At 40.0% G+C, this 25,418-nt stretch overlaps 1 protein-coding gene across 2 annotated transcripts in view; it reads right to left on the reverse strand.

Annotated features, from left to right (window-relative positions):
- Nucleotides 1-1,424: 1,424 nt before the first annotated feature.
- Nucleotides 1,425-25,418, reverse strand: part of XPNPEP3 (X-prolyl aminopeptidase 3) — a 60,905-nt gene continuing 36,911 nt past the window's right edge. Inside the window, exons 5-10 of one of the 2 annotated variants that reach the window (XM_079937537.1) lie at nt 23,330-23,392; nt 22,154-22,267; nt 14,844-14,929; nt 8,302-8,482; nt 7,101-7,221; nt 1,425-5,401 (exon numbers count right to left, since the gene is read on the reverse strand). In XM_079937537.1, the coding sequence (XP_079793663.1) occupies nt 5,235-5,401; nt 7,101-7,221; nt 8,302-8,482; nt 14,844-14,929; nt 22,154-22,267; nt 23,330-23,392 (732 nt within the window). In that variant the 3' untranslated portion in view covers nt 1,425-5,234. The remainder of the gene's footprint in view (nt 5,402-7,100; nt 7,222-8,301; nt 8,483-14,843; nt 14,930-22,153; nt 22,268-23,329; nt 23,393-25,418) is intronic. The other variant, XM_079937538.1, reaches the window with a different exon arrangement.

Here is a 25,418-nt window from a genome sequence, read left to right on the forward strand (position 1 = left end):
AACTTTGCACGAATTTGTGGTTATAATTATATAAAGGGTATGTAATTAATTTTCTTCTCTAAGTAAGATGTACACATTTCTAAGTCCCCTTAAGTTTGTTCCATTGTGCCATATAAAAAATATCTTTTTATGTGTTCCAGGATGTGAAAAATGTTGGAGAGCTGGGCTTCCCTGGTGGCTCAGTGGTTGAGAATCCACCTGCTAATGCAGGGGACACGGGTTCGAGCCCTGGTCTGGGAAGATCCCACATGCCGCGGAGCAACTAGGCCTGTGAGCCACAACTACTGAGCCTGCACGTCTGGAGCCTGTGCTCCGCAACAAGAGAGGAGGCCGTGATAGTGAGAGGCCCGTGCACCACAATGAGGAGTGGCCCCCGCCTGCCACAACTAGAGAAAGCCCTCGCACAGAAACGAAGACCCAACACAGCCGTAAATAAATAAATAAATAAATAAAATTTAAAAATAAATAAATACTCCTGTTCTCTGTTTAAAAAAAAAAAAAAAATGTTGGAGAGCACATCTTAGAGAGCCCCAGATTTTAAAGAGGATTCCTAATAGTAAGAGATGCTTGGGGACTTCCGCATTGGTGCAGTGGTTAAGAATCTGCCTGCCAATGCAGGGGACACGGGTTCAAGCCCTGATCCGGGAAGATCCCACATGCCACGGAGCAACTAAGCCCCTGCGCCACAACTACTGGCCTGCGCTCTAGAGCCCGTGAGCCACAACTACTGAGTCCGTGAGCCGCAACTACTGAAGCCCATGCGCCTAGAGCCCGTGCTCCACAACGAGAAGCCACCGCAGTGAGAAGCCCGCACACCGCAACGAAGAGTTGCCCCCGTTCGCCGCAACTAGAGAAAGCCAGCGCGCAGCAACGAAGACCCAACACAGCCAAACAAACAAATAAATAAAGAGATGCTTACACTTAGGATTCTTTATATGGCTTGCTGAGAAAGTTTACATATTTAAAATTTTGCAAAATTTGCCCTTCATAAAATGCTCATGGCTATAGTGTAATGTCTTGAGTTCTACAGGGGCTGTCTGCAGACCTATGTGTCAGTTTTGTGGAGAGTCAGCCTTTTTTCCCCCAGCTTCCTTGAGCTGTAACTGACAAAACTGTAAGATATTTAAAGTGTACATGGTGATGATTTGACACACGTATACATTGTGAAAAGATGTCCCTCATCTAGTTAATTAACACATCCGTCAACTCATATATTTATCATCTTTTTTTTTTTTTGGTGAGAACATTTAAGTTCTATTCTCTTAGCAAATTTCAATTATAAAATACAATGTTATCAAGTATATTCACCATGTTAATACGTTTGATCCTAGAGTCAATCTAATCCATTGGTTTTCCCCCTTCTATGACTGCTAAGATTATCTCGTTTGCTATCATGATTTTGTGACAGTAGTTAATGAATACTCTGTAAAATAAAATACTTTGTAAAACAAACTGTTGTCACATTTAAAGCTATAAACTCTAGATTTGAAAATAACACACACATACATGTACAAACCAAACACTCTTACATCGTTTTATAGTTTATTTTTAAAATGACAGTAACAAATGGTCTTCCCTTGTTGGGAAATGACATATCTACTTTCAGTCAATAGGGCCTTAAAAAGTAACAGCATTTTGTCCAAATTGAACTTATATAATTGCACAAAAGTCATACAAAGCATTAAGAAATGCTCACAAAGACTGCAGTTCTCTCAGCTTCTCATGAAGCACACCCCAGGAGGCCTTGGTTTCAGTGGGGATCCCTGATCTGAATAATACTGATGCTTACCCCAAGTTCCTCAGTGACACATAGGCAGAGGTGAAAGAAGCCAGGAAGGCAAACGTGCTTTGTGACAGTGGAATTCTGCTCTAGAATTAGGGTTTAATGATGTATTCACCTTCTCATATTAGGATTATTAAACACTTCAGCTTGAAGTATATTTGTCCAGGCTTAAAACTTAACCCTATGAGCTTAAGTTTTGGGATACAGATCCCACTTCAGGAAACTAAAATTAAAAACAAACAAACAAAAACCACACAGTAAAAACCTCTTCCAAGCAAGATCCCTTATGCTGCCACCATCCTGGGCCCTCATTTAGTTTCTAACATACAAACACAAATAAGTTACATTATTATTGATCATATGCCAGTTGAGTGATGGTAGACAGAGTCTCACTCAAATCCCAACTCTTGTTTTACTGACAGCAGTTACTGGAAACACTGTGTTACAAAGGACTCTGGGGTCACAGGTGGAACTGGTGGGACAGCCACTATGCTGTACATGTGATGTGACATGGACACAGGACAGGGAGAGGCAGCACTCATGCATCATATTTGCATTCCTCCTATTATTAACAAAGCTAAGGAGGATGCTGGTTATGTATGTTTTGAAAAACAACAAAGCCCAAGTTTTCTATTTTAATGAGTTACAATGTCTTTATCCGGGGATTTAACTTATTTTATGGATCTTAAACCCAATTAAGATATAATGTCTATAGTAGAAGTTTTCCTTTTCTGACCTTACAAAAATTAATAAAAAAGATAACAATATTTTGAAAGAAGACACACAAAGAGAACTTTAAGTCACCATAAGAAGTACCTTCCTAACTTGGGTATGACTATGGGAAGAGGAGAGTTATTATTCTATTTCTACTGCTGTGTTTCAAATAAAAAACACAGTCCCAGTTTAATTACAGAGAAAAATAACAATTCCTGAAATAAAACCATAAAAGTATGCAGCAGAGGCCATCTAAATATACTTTTTTTTTTTTTGCAGTATGCAGGCCTCTCACTGTTGTGGCCTCTCCCGTTGTGGAGCACAGGCTCCGGATGCACAGGCTCAGCAGCCATGGCTCACGGGCCCAGCTGCTCTGCCGCATGTGGGATCTTCCCAGACCGGGGCACGAACCTGTGTCCCCTGCATCGGCAGGCGGACTCTCAACCACTGCGCCACCAGGGAAGCCCTAGATATACTTCTTGCCTTTAGATTATTGTTAATATTTTAGCTGTATCTCTTCAATTCAGGGAGAAAAATTCCAGTGTAACATTTGAAGCATTTTTTAAAAATTAAGGTTTTCATTAGGAGAGCTTGGTGTATATATGAAGTATTTATTCTACTGAAACCAGGAGGGAAATGTGGGGCATGTCTGTGGTAAGGCTAAGAATTAATGAGATTCCAGCACTGTGCACAATTATCTGCTCAACCAATCCTGAACAGATCAGACAGTCCCTGAACCGCTGCTCTGAGATGTACACTGTGTCACTTCTTGAAGGTTCTGATAGTCTGATGCAAATGTTAGCTGCTGTGGTTAATCGGGGACTCAAAGGACAATATGCCTGGGTCAGGGACTATAAATCACCAGAAGAATTCCACAACGGCTGTTCTACGTGTGACTTGCAACACCTGTAGAACTTGCCAGGAGTCCAGCTGGAAGAAGTCTGTTTCATGTCCAAGTAGGCTGCTATTCATAAAAGCCGCCTAAGCTTTTAGCTAGAAAGTTGAAGACTACAGAAAATGATTTATAGGAAGAAAAGGAAATTCCTTATTCCAGGATTGTAAGTGAACAAAGGTAACCCAATTCCAGAAAAAGGTTGTTGAGGCCATACAGGCCAAGGGAGTGAGAAGCCAGAGTTGTGGGTTTCTTTTTAGTCCCCTCTTAGAAAGTAACAAGCACAGGACTGAGAAGTTGGAGAGGGGTGAGGAGGGCAGGTGCAGGGATGATGACTCCAGCTGTGCAGCCATCCATTCCCACAGCTGCTGAGCACAGCCAAGCATTTGCGGGTGAGCACTGTCAGGACACAATTTGTATCACTTTGGTCGCTAACATTATCTTTGTCTCCTGATGAAGTCACTGCCTGTCTGCTCTGGGCTCTGTACCTTGGGTTTTTCTGACAAGATGGGCAAACTTTTAGCACTGCAAGGAGTGTTAATCTCCTAGCCTGTTCTTCCCTAATGCAAATATTTTCTTAAAATTTTTCGAATTTATGTTCTAATAATCAGCATGTTTTATACATCTTGAGCTCATATGCAGGTTTAAAGGAGGTGAACACACTAGTTCTTAAAGCTTTCCCCTATGATAGGAGCTCCCAAATAACCTATCTGCAGCAGTCTAGCCCTGTTCACTTCACAAACTGAGTATTATATAATTGCATCCAACACTGTGTTGAGGGAAACATGAGTCTTTACCATTGTCCTTCCAGTGCTAACGTCCAAGGAAGGAAAGGATCACAGGGTGTTTACAGGTACTGAGCGGGTTGCATATTTTGTTTTTATTGGCACTAGAGGAAATCACAGAATAATAACTGGGGTGTCTCTCTGAATACTGGGTGCCATTCCTCTGACTTTAATAGGGTAAGTAGAGGATCTGCCCTTGGCCAGGGAAGCAGCTTCAAGGGTGTGCTGAGGGTCAATGCATTAAGAATCTATAAAGAAAGCATGGATGTCTGGGAAAGGAATCAACTTTAGACTGAGAACAGACGGATGGCGGTCTGGATCTACAGCAGACACACATACTTTTCTTTCTCTTTCATTTCCTTCCTTATCAAGAATCTAAACACCTTCCAGGTCCCAGGTAACCAAATAGCAAGAAAGGCTCAAAAATGTTTTGTTCGATAGCTAGTGTTGCTGGAATCTGGACTGTGGCTGAATGGTGTGACTGTAGGACACCAGTGTCCTGAGGGCTCACATGGCTCCGGTAGATACATGGGCTCCTGGATAGGTAGGCAGGTGTTATGGAAGGTATGTACTGGCCACCCACAATCACTGATGGGTTGTTTTCAGTGTAGGGAAAGACCTTGGTGATTGGCTCAAAATATATAAGCATTACACAAAAATCTTATGATATTAGGTAGATCTCAGGAAAAGTGCAGAGGGGAAGGACCTGGAGAGAAGCAGAGAATTTTCTCCATGTGCTAACTGGGATGCGTGGACATATGTAACCAAGATCTTTCTTTACATCTGAAAACTAAACTTGTCTGAGTCATTAATTCTACAGAATTAATGTTACTAAAGTTGCAGTAACATACAATCCCAAAACTCAATTTCCCAGATTTCTAGCTACATAAAACAAGAAAAGACCACATACACAACTACATACACTCATATAGCTGCTGCACTCCCCAGTGGAACACGTGTATAAATGTCCACACAGAGACCCCCAGAAAGCACACGTGCACAGAGGCCAACGTCCACCCTAAGATTTTGAACCTAAGATGCATGTGGGCCACACTGAGGGTCAAGAGGCCCTATTGCATATCTGTTCGATGTCATTCATCTCTTTGGGACAATCTGCAGAAAGGATGAGAGGTGAGTCCTCTGTTACCACTACATCATCCTCAATTCGTACACCAAGACCACGGAACCTCTCAGGGGCGTCTTTGTCATCCTCCGGAATATAAATACCTGAGAAGTAGAAAAAAGAATCAGAACATTCTATTCATAAATGGCAGTAACTGGATGATTTGGGGCAAGTAAGTTAACCTCTATAAAGTTGGGATCCTAACAGTACCTACCTAATAGAAATGTGGAGATTAAATGAGATAATATATATATAAAAATGTCTGGTACATAAATGGTCAGTAAGTGTTGCCTATCATTACTAGAACTATTATTATAGTTATTTTGTATAGTAGACTACAAGATCTATACAACTACAATAATGTTGATCATGATTCTGTCACGTTCTAATGGCTCAAATGGGCCGCTAAAGTTACTTAATTTATGAGTATGTCAATATATGCTGGGACCCAGTAGATTATATAAATGCATTCTTTCTCTGCCTAACAGTTCCGTGGAAAAAGGGCACTTTGCTAAAATAAAGACTTAAGGCATTTTAAAATGTATTTAAAAAACACTTACTTAGATATTATTAGCCTCAACAACCAGAAGCTGCACAAATACTCAAATAAGTCATAAATGTAACTGACGTGTACATGATGTAAAGAGGGAAAAAGGAAGACCTTAATGAACGTTTAAAAAATTCTAAGAAACCAAGGTTCCCTTTCTAATCATGAAGTCAGACAGACACCAGGTCTTTTCATATTAAAGAAACTGTAAACTTCCTTCTCTGTACTCACAGATGCTGTTCTGTGATAAGAATAAAAAGACCAGCAAAGAAAAATGTAGTCGAAGTCTAAGGAAGCATCAACTAGATTGGACTTAACAGTACGTAAGGTCACAGACAGCAACATATGCCCGGACTTAAAGGGTGGCATAAAAGATGTGTCCCAACTATAACTTACATAATTTAGAGGTGAAAACGCTTGAAATCTAAGATTGAGATCTGCTTTCATGACAGAAGCAGCATCGATGTTTAAAACTGACTGGTGGGGCTTCCCTGGTGGCGCAGTGGTTGAGAGTCCGCCTGCCGATGCAGGGGACACGGGTTCGTGCCCCGGTCCGGGAAGATCCCACATGCCACGGAGCGGCTAGGCCCGTGAGCCATGGCCGCTGAGCCTGCGCGGCCGGAGCCTGTGCTCCGCAATGGGAGAGGCCACAACAGTGAGAGGCCCGCGTACCGCAAAAAAAAAAAAAAAAAAAAAGGAAAAACAAAACCTGACTGGTAACATCAATCTTATACTCCACCGTGGCCAGCACTTTTCTACTGAATCCTGCCCAACATCCAGCATCATTCAAGCTGGAGAACCATTAGACTGCCAGCTCTCTCTGAAGCTTAGAAGAAAGGATCTGGATACTAAAAAGTGGAATAATGCAGGCAGTTCAATGCAGAGGAGCTGCAACTGAGAACATGGGGAGTCTGAGTGTCTCTGCAGAAAAGTGCCAGGGGCTTCACAAGTGTCAGCAGCTCACCAAGATGATGGGAAGGACTAGTACAAACTGGCCCTGGCAAAGGCAGGGTTAGAAAAAGATTTCTTTCTTAATATCTACTGATCGAAAGTATTCCCCATCTGTTGTTTATTGGAGAAGTCAAATTAAACAAATTGTGTGATGTGAAATAAAAAAGCTCAAGAAAAAATCCACTGGAGAGATTCATTTTCCTGTCTCTTCTAATTTAATTACATTCGTTCAGGTAAAAATAAAGTGTTCTAACATTAGAATTACATGTCCCAAGGGATCAGAGGTTGCTAGCACCTCCCCTTACCTGGCTCCACTGTGATTACCATGCCAGGCTGCAGAGGGAGGGAGCGGGGCATGTCTGGAGTGTCGTGGACATCCATCCCCAGGTAATGGCCAACATGATGTGGGCAGTATTTTCGAGCAGCCTGGAAAAGATATTACCTCAGTGTTATTAGAGCAATGACCCCTTAAGGGGAAAGTTGGGCATCTATAACGCCATGAGATATGTGTTAACACTGACCCCTGCCCCCAGTTTTGCCACTTGTTTCACCTATCCTCGGGCTAATGCTTAAGAGACTTGAAAACTGCCACCTCTTGTATGCAATTCTGCCAACAGCATTCTAACTAATCCACATTTCTATTCTTACAATTTAATATACTACACACATGCTAACTGGGGTAAGCCCAGTAATGACTACGGCAAATGAAAATCTCTTTTCTTGGGGGAGGGAAGATAATTGTGTTAGAATAGTTCTCTTTTCAATGTTCGCATGTCCCTCTTAGGAAGGCTACTCTGGAGACTCTAAGTATCTCACAGCAACTTGTGGAGTAGGTATGAAACACCATGTAACACAGTAATTATTAGGCATTTACTAGCTTGGATATTTCTATCCGTTGATTCAAGATTTGTTGGCATGAACAGGAGGAATTTATAGCTTTTTTCCTATTGATAAAAGAAACCCTGGCAGCCTAAACTTGGAGCTAAGAGATGCCTTACTGGTCTGTTTCGTTTGACCACCTGGCATGGTCGCATACCATTTAATTTAAAGCTGAGGCTTTAAATTTTTACTGAACACCATCACATTTTGGATGCAGATGAAATTCACTAAACATGGCAACTGAGGATATTGTTAAAAGTCTCAACAATGTTACTGAAGCAAGAAACACCCTCCCCTTCGACCTCTACCTTTTCAAAATCACTACAAAAGAATTAAGAGTTAACCTCTCCTCCGTTTTATGTCCTCTTCCACCCTGTCTGTACCAGACTTCATTTTGTTTTCTGAATTCTGAGCTAGTTACACAGTATGCAATGAACCAGATGTGCTGCCATCTTCTGGTAGAAATAAGTATTGCACCTTTTGCTTTAATCCATGTTCAAAAAAAGTCCCTCTTACTGGTGAAGAATCACCAACACCATTTCTAAAATCTAATTAGTTTTACGTAGGATAAAAACTAAGCAGCATGTCAGGTGTTCTTAAGAAATGGGGTCAAAGGAAGTGAAGTACCTTGAAGGCATTATTTTCCTTAATGTTCTTCATGATCCCCAACTCTTTAAGCTTCTGTCCTATCAGTGTTAGCATCATGCTGTAGATGTTATCCAAGCTTGTTCCAGGGGAGCAGAGGGTCAGACAATCTTTCTGGACTTCTAGAACAGCTTCATAGAGTTCTGCCTGAGGTGCCGTGAACCTGGGGACAGGAAAACCCAAGAACTCGAACTTGGAACTCTCTGATATTGTAAGAAGTTTGCTTCTAAGTTTGATTAGAAAAACTCCAAGGCAATGATGATGGGGCATTGTTGATATTTAGTCAGTACCAGTATATCATTAATGACAGGACCTCAATCATGCCTAGATGCTCAACAGGAAGAGCAATAACCCTTAAAGCTGGGGCAGCAACAACAATCTCTCCTTCAAACGGTCAGCTGACAGACACGGGGTGAGGTTAAAAGATGCACCCAGCCATGAATGCAGTCAGAGGGCCAGATCAGGCTTACTCTTGATCCTCTCCATTTTTTTTTTAACCATTAAAAAAACACAAACAAAAACCAACCAAACAAAAAAAAAAAAACAGAGCCTAAGGATCCACTTATAGGCAAAGCAGATGTCATGGGATAAACTAATCAATACTTTGGCTATGGGACTTCCCTGGTGGTGCAGTGGTTAAGAATCTGCCTGCCAATGCAGGGGAGATGGGTTTGAGCCTGGTCCGCGAAGACCCCACGTGCCGCGGAGCAATTAAACCCACATGCCACAACTACTGAGCCTGCACTCTAGAGCCCGCGAGCCACAACTACTGAGTCCGCCTGCCGCAGCTACTGAAGCCCATGCACCTAGAGCCCGTGCTCCGCAACAAGAGAAGCCACCGCAAATGAGAAGCCCGAGCACTGCAACGAAAACTAGCTCCCGCTTGCCGCAACTAGAGAAAGCCCGCACACAGCAACCTGAAGACCCAACGCAGCCAAAAATAAAGTAAAATAAATTAATTTATAAAATAAGTAAATAAAATGTATTTGTTTTAAAAAAAAAAACTTTGGCTACTAATAACTTACTAGTTTCCAGGTGTCCTTAGTATAATAATTTCTTCATCAGTAATGGGGAAAAATGAGGGAAAAATACCAAGCTCGGGTGGTATATGATATGTGTTTTTAATACATTTTTTAAAAAATTAACTTATTTTTGACTGCGTTGGGTCTTCGTTGCTGCATGCGGGCTTTCTCTAAGTTGCGGCAAATGGGGGCTACTCTTCGCTGTGGTGTGTGGGCTTCTCACTGCGGTGGCTTCTCTTACTGCTGAGCACGGGATCTAGGCGCTTGGGCTCAGTAGTCGTGGCGCACGGGCTTAGTTGCTCTGCGGCATGTGGGATCTTCCCAGACCAGGGCTCGAACCCATGTCCTCTGCATTGGCAGGCAGATTCTTAACCACTGTGCTACCAGGCAAGTCCCTATACATTGTTGATGGAATTGTAAATTAGTACAGCCAGTTAAATCAAAGGCCTTAAAGGTGCTCATAAAATTTAAGTTTGTAATTCTGCTCTAAGAAGCCATCCTGACAAAATATTTGAAATTCAAAAAAAGCTGAATATACAAAAATGTTCACTGTGATTTTAAAAATAATTATAAATGTCCCCTAATAAGAATGGTTAAAGTCAGCAAGGTAATGCTATAATGAAAACCTACACACCCATCTCCCAGGTTCAGCCATTATTAACTGTTATGTTTGTCATTGATGAGTATAAACATGCTCCACCCCATCTCAGTATTACTAAACATCTTTTAACAATTCTTTTTCTAATGTAAATTTTATATACACTGAAATGTACAAATCTGAGCTCTACAATTCTGACAAATGGATGTGCTGGTGGTGATGAAGCTGGGGACACTGAACCCCTAAATTCTGCTGAGTCATCTTTGCTAGGAGAAGCAGCCCTTCTACCCCAGTCTGAGGAGGCCAACCCTGTTTTGACTGAGAACCTACAGGTTATCTCCCCAGAGGCAGCTGCCTTGGTAGTTGCTTCTAGACCCACAACTAGACGTTACTCCCAGCAGGTCCCAAAAAGTTAGGTACAAAGTGTGACCCATGACGAGATGCACTATAATCCAAAAAGAACTGCACGATTTTTCCTATTTATATAGACAAAAATCTGGGAATATGTATAGAAATGGATGTTCATGTGTGGGCTAATGGTGGAAGGAACATAAAGTTGCATCAGGCTGAATTTATTGATAGGGGTCCACTAAGGAGAGATTCTGGATTCAATGCTGAAGCTTGAGGGCTCAGAAAGGCTCTAACGGTTTATTTGGTTGGTTGGCTGAAACATGGATCAAAAGGTAGCCTGCACTAAATGAATTCAAATACCAGAACTACTTTGCTATGTTGGAGAAAGAATTCTGCCTCAAGACTGCAACATCAGCTTTTGCTTGAGTTTCCAGCCTGCAGTTCTGCCCTCTGAAATTCAGAAATGCCAATCCCCATGATCACATGAGCCAGTTCTTTAAAATCAATTGATCATCAACCAACCTACCTACCTACATATGCATACATACATAATATATCCCACTGGCTGTTTCTCTGGAGAACTGAGATCCAGATCCATATCCCTATGACACAGAACATTGCCATCCCCCTCGTGGAAGTTCCTCATGTCTATTTCTAATCAACACCCCTACCTCGAGAGGGAAACACTGTTCTGATTATTTTCACCTTAGTTTTGCCTATTCTAGCATGTCATATAAATGGAATCAGACAATATGTACGCTTTTGTGTTGAACTTCCTTCATTAAGAATAATGTCCATGGTGTTATTTTGATCAGTAGTTTGTTCCCTGTTTATTGCTGAGTGGTATTCCATTGTATGAATAGTCCACAATTTGTGTATTCATTCTCTTGCTGATGGACATTTAGGTCATTTCCAGTTTTTGGCTACTGTGAATAAAACTGTTATGAATATTCTTGTACAAGTCTTTTTGTTCCTGTTGCACTGCACCACTGCCAACACTTGGTATGGTTGGTCTCTTTAATTTCAACCATTCTAGTGGATGTGTAGAGGTTTAACATGCATTTTCCTCAATGACTAACAATGATGAATGCACATATTTGTTCACATATTATCTCATTATCCTTTTGATATCTGTAGGATTTATTGTGATATCCTCTTTCCTGATCACACAGCTCCAGCAGATTCATGGGAGTAATGTTCTTTAAGTTCCCACCTAACGATCTGTACCCTTTATAGCTGAAAGTTTCTTTTGCTGCAGATAAAATCTTTGGCTCACACTTTTGTTCTCTGAGCATCTTCAATACGTTACGCTATTTTCTTCTTTCATAAAGCCTAGCTTTTGAAAAGTCTGATAACAGTCTAGTTTCCTTTCCTCTTTTTTTCTAAGTCCCCAAAAGAATTTTTCTTTTCCTTGCAAGTTCAGAATTTTACTAGACTATGTCTTGGTGTTGTTTTTTCCTGGGCTGATATTCTCAGGTACGCAGTGTGCTCTTTCTAAGGTAGTTTCAATATTTTTTTTCAGGAAAATTTTAAATTATAGTTTTTAGTATTTGTTCTGTTCCCTTGCTTTGGTTTTCTTCTTCAGGGCTTCCTTCATGTGTATGTTCTAACTCTTTGCCTATTTTTAAAAATTTTTAAAAATTTTTGGCTGTGTTGGGTCTTTGTTGCTGCACACGGGCTTTCTCTAGTTGCAACAAGTGGGGGCTACTCTTCGTTGCGGTGCGTGGGCTTCTCATTTGTGGTGGCTTCTCTTGTTGCAGAGCACGGTCTCTAGGTGTGTGGGCTGCAGTAGTTGTGGCGCTCAGGCTCAGTAGTGTGGCTCGTGGGCTTTAGAGAACAGGCTCAGTAGTTGTGGTGCATGGGCTTGGTTGCTCTGCGGCATGTGGGATCTTCCCGGACCAGGGCTCGAACCCGTGTGCCCTGCATTGGCAGGCAGATTCTTTTTTTTTTTTAATTGGTTTGATTTCTTTTTTTTTAAATAAATAAATTTATTTATTTATTTATTTTTGGCTGTGTTGGGTCTTCATTGCTGCACATGGGCTTTCTCTAGTTGCGGGGAGCAGGGGCTACTCTTCTTTGCGGTGCACGGGCTTCTCATTGTGGTGGCTCCTCTTGTTGCGGAGCACGGGCCCTAGAGCGCAGGCTCGGTAGTTGTGGCACACGGGCTTCGTTGCTCCGTGGCATGTGGGATCTTCCCGGACCAGGGCTCGAACCCATGTCCCCTGCATTGGCAGGCGGATTCTTAACCACTGTGCCACCAGGGAAGCCCAGCAGGCAGATTCTTAACCACTGTGCCACCAGGGAAGCCCCTGAAATGATTTTAAATTTATTTCTAATTCTTTTCTGAGTTTGTCACTTCATTACCAAGATTTTCTAATTCTGATATATGTTGTTTTTTCATGTTTTGAATGATTTGCTTTAAAAATTTTTAGCTTGTTTTAAAACAAAAGGGCATTGTTTTGATCTATTTTGTAGTCATGTCTTTCTGGCATGCTTTCATTTCTGTAGGGATGTTATTCTGCTCCTTATTCTCCTTTTGCTTTTAATAACTTTTTATGAGATTTAACCTAGAAGCTTTTTTTTTTTTTTGGGCCATGTTGGGCAGCATGCAGGGTCTTAGTTCCCTGACAAGGGATCAAACCTGCACCCCCTACAGTGGAAGCATGGAGTCTTAACCACTGGACCTCCAGAGAAGTCCCCTAGATGCTTTTTTAATTGCTTATTTTATATGAAATTAATTTCCTGTACTTTTAGAATAAGGCAGGATTTATAAAAGATTTAACTTCAGAGTGTAATCTGTTGTTTTGGTGTAGTGGTAAAAAACAAGGCAGCTTGTTTCAGATCTTTCCTTAGTTCTCCCTCACTTTGGTTTTATTTATTTATTTGCTGCACTGCATGGCCCTCGGGATCTTTTCCCCCCGACCAGGGATTGAACCCGGGCCAAGGCAGTGAAAGTGCCAAATCCTAACTACTGGACCGCCAAGGGACTCCCTTTCCCCCCTCTTTGATTTTGATCATCTCATTCTTTCCTCTCTTTAGTTCCTAACCTGCTCAATTTCTGTTCTACTTCTAGCAGTTTACCTTAAGTGTGAGCCCCTGTCTTAGAAGGGAGCCCAGCACCTTCAGACTTTCTTGGGCCACTGGATTGGCAAATCCTTCCCGTTTTCAGCTTCTGTTCTGAAATTGGCTCATTATCCTGACTGAATAGCTGTTGGTTATTTTGGGGTTCTCCTGTTTTCAGGTCTGTCAGTTAGCCTCCCCCACCATTGCTGCTTCCTTCTCCTTCCACACAGATACTGATACCACCCAGGTTTTGTGGTTGTACATAGTATGTTCGTAACTATTCGTATTTTGAGATTTTAAGGATACCCCATTACCTGGTGTTTGGGATACCAGTCACCACCTAGTTGTTCTATTCTTATTTGAAAATTTGGAAAGACTGAAAAACTATTATTTGCTGCCATCTCTCCAGAATCCCTCATTCTTTTTATAGTTTTTGGTTTCTTACTGACATTCTCTATCTGTTCACACATTACACTTATATCTTCCTTTAACTCCTTGAGCACAGCTATTGTTAGCTGCCTTAAAGTCCTCACCTGCTAATTGTAACATTAGGGTTATTTAGGATCTGTTTTTATTGACTATAATTTTATTGATTATGGGTCACATTTTCCTGATTCTTATGTCTAGTGATTTTTTAAAATGAACAGTAGAAGTTATGAATGATACAATGTAGAGATTCTAAAATTCTGTTATGTTCTTCTGAAGAGTGATTTTGTTAACTTGGCTGGATTCAAACTGCAAGCTCTGCTCTTAGTGGGAAGTAACTAAAGTCTCTGCTCAGTCCATTCAAATTCTGGCTGCCAGTATTTTGCTGAGCCTCCTGGGATCTCACCCTAGAATATAATGTAGTGATCAGCCAAGGATTTTGGAATATTTTATATGCAAATTTTGGACCTCACCCTTTTTTGCAGTACCCTCTCTTTCAGGATTTCCCATCTTTCTGGTTCCTTGCTAGTATCTAATTCTGTCCTTTGACACCTCAGGCCAACTAGGCTGTGGCTTCTTGCTGCCCAAGCTGTGTGAATTGGGGAGTTCCCTCAAGCAAAATATACTAACCACTTAGATCTAACCCATTATAGCTCTTCTTTCAAGGACAGACTTATGCTGCTATTTCTACAGGCTTTTAGGAAGCTTTCTAGTGCCTTTAAATACTTGTTTTTAATATCTTGTCCAGATTCTATAATTGTTATCGGAGGGTTAATCTGGCCAAACTATTCTACCATAACCTAAATATTATCTTTGTACTCAGAAAATAAATACTTAAATTTGTTTTCAAAAAATGTGTGTGCGCACATGTTAACTAGGTGTTTTTAGGTGCCTGATCCTTGATATGATGAATAAAAAACAGTCTTAGAAAATAATCAGGAGCTTTGTAAAGGCAGTTAATGTGTGCTAGAGGGAACTTGTATATTTCTTTAGTTCTTTATTCCAAATATACCCATATTCTAACTCATACTCCTAAGAAGCAGTGGGATCTTTGGAAGCCCTACCTGCCATTGACAGGCCAGGTACGAGTGATGTCACTCACATAGCAAGAAGACTCACAACCTCCATCCAGCAGCACCATTTCCCCATCCTGGAACAAAAGTAAGACAGGTAAAAGTAGGTGACTTAATGACTGTCAGTTCTTACTTCTTCTAATTTAAACTCTTCATGCCTTTCATTTTATAAAAAACAAAACAAAACAAAAACTCTACTTTAAAGGAGACTAATCTTCTCTGGTTCCTTCTCACAAGAAATAGTGTCTAAGTTTTTCATATGAATTCACACTGGCTCAAGAAAGATGGCACTGTAGAGTGGTTAAGTGCATTGGCTCTGGAACCAAAGTGCTGGAGTTTGAATTACCAGGTGTAAACATTAGCATTTATGATTTATTAACATCATAAATATTACCATTATCACTATTAATTAAAAAAATCCTATATAGGTTGTTATCCAGGGCCTTTATTCAAATATAATTACCCGTAACCATTTAACTTTAGAATATCACTTTCCCTTCTGCTCTCCATCAAAATACATGTGGGGGGAAAACAAACAAACAAACAAACCCCAGACAAAAACCAAACCAAAAAAACCAAAAAACTTTGGGTACATCTCTCTTTTACTACTTGTCATGTTATACTGAAATTTTCTATTTATGCCCTTGAAGACAGGCCATATCTTATTCACATCTAAATAAGCACAGAACTTGGCACATAGTAGAATAATGGTCAAATAATTACATATATAATAATGGCAAGAAGAATCAATGTGGTTTTTGTTTCTGGAAACATGACAGAATAAATTTTAGGTAACAACTAGATCCTGGACAAAAATATATTTTATGAAATGTTGACATTACATCATATAAGAGACATCTTAAAGACTTTTTTTCTTGAATAAAAACAACCCAGAGGGGCTTCCCTGGTGGCGCAGTGGTTGAGAGTCCGCCTGCCGATGCAGGGGACACGGGTTCATGCCCCAGTCCGGGAAGATCCCACATGCCATGGAGTGGCTGGGCCCGTGAGCCATGGCCGCTGAGCCTGCGCGTCCGGAGCCTGTGCTCCGCAATGGGAGAGGCCACAACAGTGAGAGGCCCGCGTGACGCAAAAAAAAAAAAAAAAAAAAATCAACCCAGAACTGAAACTAGAGCTGAGTAGTGATAAGGTAAGTGTTACAGTATATAGGAAAGAAGGAGTTGCAGAGTGGGGAAGATGAAGTGGAGATTCCTGCATTAACCCAGGACACTCACAGGGGATCATAGGGCCCCAGGTCATTAGGACCCACTTCACTCTGGCAAAAGCATATGCAAATAACATTTAGAGGAAATAGCGCCCAAATTTGGGATTGCATAATTTCCCAAAAATAACAAGCAAATATGAGCTCACAACCAAAGGCTGTCAAGCACACGAGGCAGTAGGTCACTGTGAGTGAGAGTCAGCAGGAACAACAAATACCAAATTTAGATCTTCCAGAATTCCACACAATGGAGTTATGAGATACAGAATTGCTATTATGAAATGTTTAAAGGGATAAAAAATGGAATCACAAAGGATAACAAGCAACAAGAGACAACTGAGAATAACTGTGGATTCGAAGGGAACCAAATGGAAATAAAAACAACTGCTGAAATAAAATACTCAGTGTATGGCTGAAGTAGTAGGTTAGACAAATGAAGAGAAAATTTAGTTTCCTGGAAGACAGACCTACGAAAATCCCCTAGAGTACGACACAGACAGACAAGGCAAATGTAAACATGAAAGAAACATTAGCTATTGAAAACAGAAAAGAGGTTTAACATACATGTAACTGAAGACCTTTAAGGAGTGAACAGAGAGAATGTAGGAGAGATGATATCTGGAGAAATAATGTCTGAGAATTTCCTAGAACTGATGAAGACATGAATCTACAGATTCAGGAAGCAGAGGTATCATAATGAGGACATGTAAAAATAAATTTGTATTTAGATATATAATAAAACTGAGAAATACCAAAGAAAAAGATATCTTAATGCAGCAAAAGCAAAAAGAAATCTCATAAAGGAATGATAATTATTATACTTTAAAATCAGCAACACTGAAAGTCAGAAGAAAGGAGTATAATCTATTAAAATTGATGACTGAAAATAACTGTCAATCTAGGATGGTTTTCCTCAGCACAGCCATCTTTCAAGAATGAGAATGAAATAAAGATGTTTTGGCTAAACAAAAGTAGAAAAAGTTTATCAGCTACACACCTTCATCTAAAGGATGTTCTTCAGGTAGAAGGAAGGTGATCCCAGAAAGGCCATCTAAGATGCAAGAAGGAAAGATCAACATGCAGGTAAATCTAAACAAACTCTGTTAGAAGGGGGCTCTGCTTTGACCTATTCCTGACAGCTAGATGTAGCCGTGGTGAGCTCAGAGGCAGAACCACAGGGCAGCCTGCTGTCTCTGACTAGATCTCTGCCAGATGCCTACCAGCCGGTCCATGACAGAGTCCTTCCAGATGCCCCAGCAGACCTCTGCATTTCTCACGGCTTCTTGATGACCCTGCCCGCTAAGTTGAAAAGTTTCAGATAACTGAAGCCAGACTATGACCTAGAAGTTTTTGACTATTTTCTCTTATTTCTTATTTAGGTCACTTTATCCAACAATGGCAATATGTCTCTCTCCCTGTAAAGCTAGATTTGTGCTTATTCTCTAGTTTTTCAAGGATGAATACTATATTTAGGAATAGGTACACTGGTGGTAAAACTATGAAGAAAAACAAAAAAAAAATGGTTAAAACAAAAGTCAAGATGGTAGGAGACAGAAAGGGAGATGTGCTTGAGATCACCCAAGGGACTACTAAACTATAAGCAACGATCTTCTTATCCTTGATGGTGAATACATGGTTGTTCATTTTATCATTATTATTTTAAACAGTATATTATATTTATTGTTTATAATATATGATAAATTTGTATTTAGAAATATAATAAAACTGAGAAATACCAAAGAAAAAGAAATCTTAATGCAGCAAAAGCAAAAAGAAACAGTGAAATATAATGAAAAAAACACATGGAATATAATGAAAGTAAAATATTAATCCTTAAATAATTATAATTAGAACAGAAGAAAGGATGAATATTAATGAGTTTAGGGAATTCCCTGGTGGTCCAGTGGTTAGGATCCGGTGCTTTCACTGCAGGGGGCCCGGGTTTGATCCCTGGTCCAGGAACTAAGATCCTGTAAGCCATGTGGCAAGGCCAGAAAAAAGAGTTTAGCATCTAATTTAAGAAGTTTAGGGCTTCCCTGGTGGTGCAGCGGTTGAGAGTCCGCCTGCCGATGCAGGGGACACGGGTTCGTGCCCCCGTCCGGGAAGATCCCACATGCCGCGGAGCGGCTGGGCCCGTGGGCCATGGCTGCTGAGCCTGCGCGTCTGGAGCCTGTGCTCCACAACGGGAGAGGCCACAACAGTGAGAGGCCCGTGTACCACAAAAAAAAAAAAAAAAAAAAAAAAAAGCTTAAAAGAAGAACAAGAGAATAAACACAAAGAGTAAAAGAGTGAAATTAACAAAGGCCAGGGCACAGTATGATGAGATAATAAACAAAGACAAAATAGCATTAATGATGTGCAAAGTTTTTTTTTTTTAGTATTTTTATTTATTTATTTTAAAAGTTATTATTTATTTAATTTTTGGCTGTGTTGGGTCTTAGTTGCGGTACGCAGGATCTTCACTGAGGCATGCAGGAGAGAAGATGGTTTTAAAAGACTAATAAAAACCCACAAACCTCTGCTGAGATTTCTTTGCACAGATCTTAAGTATACAGAATTAAGTCTGTTTTGTCAAATGTATACACCCATGTAACCACACCCTCATGGCCTTACCCAGTCAACACCCCATCAGAAGCAACCACTGATCTGATTTCTATCACCATAGATTAGTTTTGCTTATTTCAGAACTTCATATAAATAGAATCATATAGTTCGCAATTTTCTTGTGTCTGGCTTATTTATTCAGTGTAATGCTTTTGGGATCATTCATGCTGTTGGCAGTGCTGTAGTTTGCTCCTTTTTATCTCAAGGATATATCACATGGTAATTTCCATATCTAATATCCTGGTTATGGACCCCTGGACTATTATGAGTACACTTGCTATCAACATTCTTGTACAAGGCATTTTTTGGACATATGTTTTCATTTTTCTTGGAAAAATACCTAAAAAGAAACTGCTGGTTCACAGAGAATATGTATGTTTACTTTTAAAGAAACTGTCTATTAAGATTTATTAGAAAAGGGACTTCCCTGGTGGTGCAGTGGTTAAGAATCTGCCTGCCAATGCAGGGGACACAGGTTCGAGCCCTGGTCCGGGAAGATCCCACAGGCTGTGGTGCAACTAAGCCTGCGAGCCACAACTACTGAGCCTGTGCTCTAGAGCCCACAAGCCACAACTACTGAGCCCTTGTGCCACAACTACTGAAGCCTCCATGCCTAGAGCCTGTGCTCCACAAGAGAAGCCACCGCAATGAGAAGCATGTGTATCACAACGAAGAGTAACCCCTGCTCGCCACAACTAGAGAAAGCCCACACACAGCAGCAAGGACCCAATGCAGCCAAAAATAAATAAATAAACAAACAAACAAATAAGGATATCAAGAATGTAAAAAGGTACATAAAGGGAAAACAAAACAAAAGAAAAAAAAGAATGTAAAAGGGTACATTACTACAAACACAAAAGATTAAAATGTAAGATAATACTACAATTTTAAAAACTTAGACAAAATGGTACAAAAATATAATCTACCAAACTGTCTCCAGAAGAATGGAAATATAAACTGATAAAAACACTTCGGAAATGTCTGGCATTTTCTATGAAAGTTGCAAATATGCATATCCTATGACCCAGCAATTCCATTATTAGGTGTCTCTTAGGCAACCTTGATAACTTACATACCATGAATAATGTACAAGAATGTTTACAGAACATTGTTCATAATGGTAAAAACCTGGAGAATATATAAATATCCACCTATGGATATTTATCACATTAAGAAATTCAAACTGAGAAAATTTTATAATATTTATTCATTTAAAAATAACAATAAACCCACTAATTACATGCTAAAATAATATTTTTAATGAAAATAACTATTTTTCTAAATAAAAATATTTAGTTAGAAAAGTGGCATTGTTTTACATTTTTGCAAATCTCTGTCTAGCATAGACAAAGAGAAGACAGCTGGAGTCTCATATTTGCTTCTGCATTCAAGTTGGTGTGATATTGCATGTCATAAGGCCTCTGGGATACTTCACAGTACAGTTGAGAGAAAATAAGAGTGAAAAAGAGCACATAATATAATGTCTTAGCATTCTTATGAAAATATATTTAACTTCACAGACCATACTCTACCTGCTATTCTACACTCTAGCAATTACAATGAACAAACTACAGCGGCATACAACAATATACTTCTGTACAAAAGAAGACACAGACATAACATTTCAAATATATAAAGTTCAAACATGACCAAAACCAAATTATATAAACTACTTTATTAATTGTAAAATAAAAAGAAAAGCAAAGACATGATCACCATCAAAATTGGGAGAGTGTTACCCTATCAGGGAGAGAGGGAGTTATCACAGGGAGGGAAGGACCACATGGTGGAAAAGCTTCTTGGGGGTGGGGGGGTCACAGTAATGTCCTATTTCAGGGGTTAACTGTTTCCTGTAAAGGGCTAGACAATATTTATTTTGTGGACCGTACTGCCTCTGGTGCAACTACTCAACTCTGCCATGGGGTGGGGGTGGGGGAGTGGAAACCACTGTGTTCCAATAAAGCTTTATTTAAAAAACAAAGTGGCAGGCTGGATTTCACCCAGAGGGCTGTAGCTTGCCTACATGTTTTATTTCTTGACCTGGGTAACGGTCACATGGGTGTTAACTTTATAATTACCCATTAAACTATTCTTTTATGGTTTAAGTACTTTTCCAGTAGTTACATTTCACAATAAGAAATGTAAAATAAATAAATAAATAAAAAGAAAAAGAAAAATAGAAAGCCTCAGTATATTAAAGAAATTGAATCATAGTTAAAAATCCCACAAAAGATATCTGGCCCAAATAATTCCACAGCAGAGTCCTACCCAATTTTCAAGAAACATTAATTCAAACCATTTTACAATATTAAAAAATAAACTATTCATTTTATGAGTTTAGTTTGACCTTGAAATGAAAACCATAAAGTCAGTATGAGAAAAATTATAAGACAATCTCATTCATGTACACAAATCAGAATATCCTAAACAACACATTAGCAAGTTGAAAGCAGTAATGCCAAAGATAAGAAAAGATGCTTAACTTCTCTGGTAATTGAGGTAATGGAAATGAAGACCACAATGAGATACTGTTTTATTCCAACTAAAATGGCAAAAATTAAGAAGTCTGATAATATCAGGGGATGGAAAGGATGTGGTCAACAGAATTATACACTGCTGGTAGGAGTGTAAACAGATACAAATACCTGAGAAAAAATTGTATTATCTTGTCATACTTGAGGTTAAAAGAAAAGTTTGAGTCCCCAAAACTACATATAGCAATATATGATTTTTATATATTTCATAAACAAGCAGAACTAATTAATATTGTTTGGGGAATCATGTCTATGTGATAAAACAATTGAAAAAATCAAGAGAATGACAAACAAAATTTAGGATACTGGTTAGTGACCTTTGGGAGGGAGGCAGTAGGGTGCCAGAGCATAAGGGTACGCACGCAGATGTAACATTGGTAATGTTCTGGCTCTTGAGTTGACTCGTTGGTTCATGGGTATTCATTAAAAAAAATTATATTGTATAATTTATGTTTGCTATATTTGTTTTTTGAATTTACTGTAAATTAAAGTAGATAATTAAAAATAGACTTAATAAAGGAATACACAATTCTTTACTTGTATAGTCACTTGGGGAGAAAACCATAAAAAATAAGTTCCCTCACAGCTAACAAGATAGTCGTAAAACCTGTCTGCTCCCAAAATATGCTTGGCCCACTGTTGCCACAAGTCCTTAGCAAAGGAGCTTTATCAAGTGAAAGGAGCAGAGGCTTTAGACTAGAATAGTTGGCTCTGCACTAACGAGTTACCTAATTTTTTAGTTTATTTTCCTCATCTATTAAACAAGCATGTTAATAATTGTTCCTATCTCACAGTGCTAATGTGCAGATCAAATGAGATCATGTCTGTAAGGGATTTATAAATAGCAGTTAGTTTGTGAAAGCTGAAGGTTAGGGGACCATGAGGTTAGAGTTTACTAAGGCATCTGGACCCAGAGGAAGCAGCACTGAAGGGGGTCTGTGTACCTTGATGCGTTGATTGTTCTTCACATAGTGCAGAGTGTTTGACCGATTACCTCCAGCCACCACAGGTGGGTAGGCTAAGATGTCTGCACCACGGGCCCGGCATTCAAATTCAAACTGCAAAACAACAGCAAAGTATGACTGAAAGTCTGAGATTTCCTCAGGGCAGCTCCAGCACAGGCTCTCTTCAACAGCCCATACCTCCATTCAAGTACTTATCTTAAGTTAACAATGGAAAACTATTCGTCACATCTTTTTTTTTTTTTTTTTTTTTGCGGTACGCGGGCCTCTCACTGTTTGTGGCCTCTCCCGTTGCGGAGCACAGGCTCCGGACGCACAGGCTCAGCGGCCATAGCTCGCAGGCCTAGCCGCTCCGCAGCATGTGGGATCTTCCCGGACTGGGGCACGAACCCGCGTCCCCTGCATCGGCAGGCAGACTCTCAACCACCGCGCCACCAGGGAAGCCCTCGTCACATCTTTTTAACCAAACTATTATGCTGTAACTTCAGGTCATTTCTTTTATGCTCACCCCAATACTGTTATTCAACTCTATTATTAAATCTGTTCTTTTCTCCTGAGTGCTCTAAATTTCCTGTGATTTTCAAACTGTTAAGTCCAGAAGAGAACATGGAAAGCCTATGATTGGGCTGAGTACAGAGAAACGGTCAGATACTTTACATGTTACTATTTGTTTTTTCTTATTTAGATCAACACTGAAATATGGCTTGCATTTTCAACAACAGCTCTAAATTACCAATTTCAACCTTTCAAATAGCTACCGACCTACATGCTCTGGAAGTGTGAAAAAGGATGCTAGGGAAATGGTAAATTCTACTAATTTCATTATATCCTAGGATGGACCTGGAGACTGGTTCATATCTGCTACTATCTGCAACACCACCTCAGATTCTTTGCCTTTACATTACTTAAACAGTATTATTCTTAACTCACACTTGCAAAAGTCTTTCCTTCTTTACCTGTTCTACTTCGCAATTTTCTCCATCTAATTGTAGCTCTACATATTTTAGACTCATCTAATAAATTACCACTGACATTTAAGAACCAAATCCTCTCCACTGATATCTTGCTCACTTCCATGAAAGCCAACTGGATGCCATATGCAAATCAATGAAATTACATTTGCGTCCAACAAAACTTTTCCAGCCATTTAATGCTCACCTTAGCATAAAGAAAGCCTTCCTCTACAGGGGCTTTACTGGCAAACATGGTCTCTATGAAAGCCTGCAAAAAGAATGAAGAATGAAAAGAACATAGTCTCATTTTAACTACGCTGCTTATTCAAATGTTCAAAATACTGGCGGTCAAACAAAAAGCACACTTCTCCCCAACTTTGTCAACCTGAAGTTATGGCTTTGTGGGCATCATAATACAGATTTCCAAAGGGGAAAATATTGCTTTCAGTAATAGCTGACTGATGACAGACTTAGTGGAAGGGCACCCAACCTACCCACTTAGAATATACATTGTATATTAGAATAAGCTACATGGAAACACATTTGACATTTACATTACAAAATGCTTCTACAGCCCTGGAATGTATGAAATTGTGGATTGACTGGTCCAGTCTACAGCAAGGTTTCCCAACCCTGGCACCATCAGCATTTTGGGCTAGATTATTCTTTGTTTGAGGGCTGTCCTGTTCAATGTAGGATGACAGTAGCATTTCCCAACTGTGATAATCAGATGTTGGCAAATGTCCCCTGGGGGACACAGAACTGCCCTCAGTTGAGAACCACCGGCCTATACTACCAATGTAAGTACTGTAATTCTCTATGTGTCATGTTTTCTACCTTTATAAACATACATGTTTACAATTCACCACTGTATCTTGTTCCAAAAAGGCTTCTGATTAGATTACATGGATACATAAAATACAAGATAGCATGAACTCATGGTGGAGTTAAAAAAAAGGCAGGCTTGAGAGGAATGATGCTAAACAAAACCAAACCAAAAAGAGGCATACCATAATGACCTTCACAACTACTATGGCTAATATGGACAGGCCATAAATTAATCTCTGAGTTTTCTAGCAGTCAATGTGAAAGGGGAAACTCTGTCGGCTATATAATTTCCAGTGTCTGTGGGATAAAAACAAACCAGTTGCACAGGAATATGATTATATGATACTACAACTAGAAAGGAATTTCTTTCAAGTTGTTAAATGAAGTAATGAATTGAGGAAGAAATGTTTTTAATACTAATTTTTTTTTTTTTTTTTTTTTGCTGTACGCGGGCCTCTCACTGTTGTGGCCTCTCCCGTTGAGGAGCATAGGCTCCGGACGCGCAGGCCCAGCGGCCATGACTCACAGGCCCAGCTGCTCCGCGGCATGTGGGATCTTCCTGGACCAGGGCACGAACCCATGTCCCCTGCATCAGCAGGCGGACTCTCAACCACTGCGCCACCAGGGAAGCCCAATAACACTTCTTAATACAAGGTAACATCATCATAAAGCCCAAGAGAAGAAAAGCAACTGGGATGTAATGGGAATATCTGCATGGCCTGCTGCCTTTTCTCATTCTCATCTTTCTTCAGATGTCTCATCCTCAGAGAGGCCTTTCCTGACCACCCTATATCTAAATTAGCATTTTCCATCACACTTTATCCCCCTCCATTGCTTCATTTTTCCTCACAGTATTTAATTCCAGCTGACTATATATCAAATATTTGTTTACTGTCTCTCCTCAGTAATGTATGTGGACTGAGGATAGGGACACAGGGACAGTCTGTTTTGCTCACCACTGTATCCTTAGAACCTAAAGCAGTGCCTGCCACCACAGGAGGTACTTAAAATAAATATCTGCTGAATGAATTAGCAATTAAAATTAGTTAGGGACTAATTAGGTGGTCCAGTGGCTAGGATTCCGAGTTTCCACTGCAGGGGGCACGGGTTCAATCCCTGGTTGGAGACAGGGGAACTAAGATCCCATCCCGCAAGTCATGAGGCGCGGCCAAAAGGAAAGAAAATTAAAAAACACGACAGAAAAAAAGGAAAAGTGTGGTAGCTCTACTGAGGCTCATACACTTTTTAGAAAAATATTTATTATTTTATTTATTTATTTTGGCTGCGCCAGGTCTTAGTTGCGGCACATGGGATCTTTGTTGAGGCATGCATGCAGGATCTAGTTCCCCGACCAGGGATCCAACCTGGGCCCCCTGCAGTGGGAACACGGAGTCTCACCCACTGGACCCACCAGGGAAGTCTTGAGGCTTATAAACTTAAAAGAGGGATTTGTCTTTTTGTTTATT

This window comes from Stenella coeruleoalba (assembly GCF_951394435.1).
Source record: "Stenella coeruleoalba genome assembly, chromosome: 11".
In the NCBI taxonomy this organism is placed as follows: Eukaryota; Metazoa; Chordata; class Mammalia; order Artiodactyla; family Delphinidae; genus Stenella; species Stenella coeruleoalba.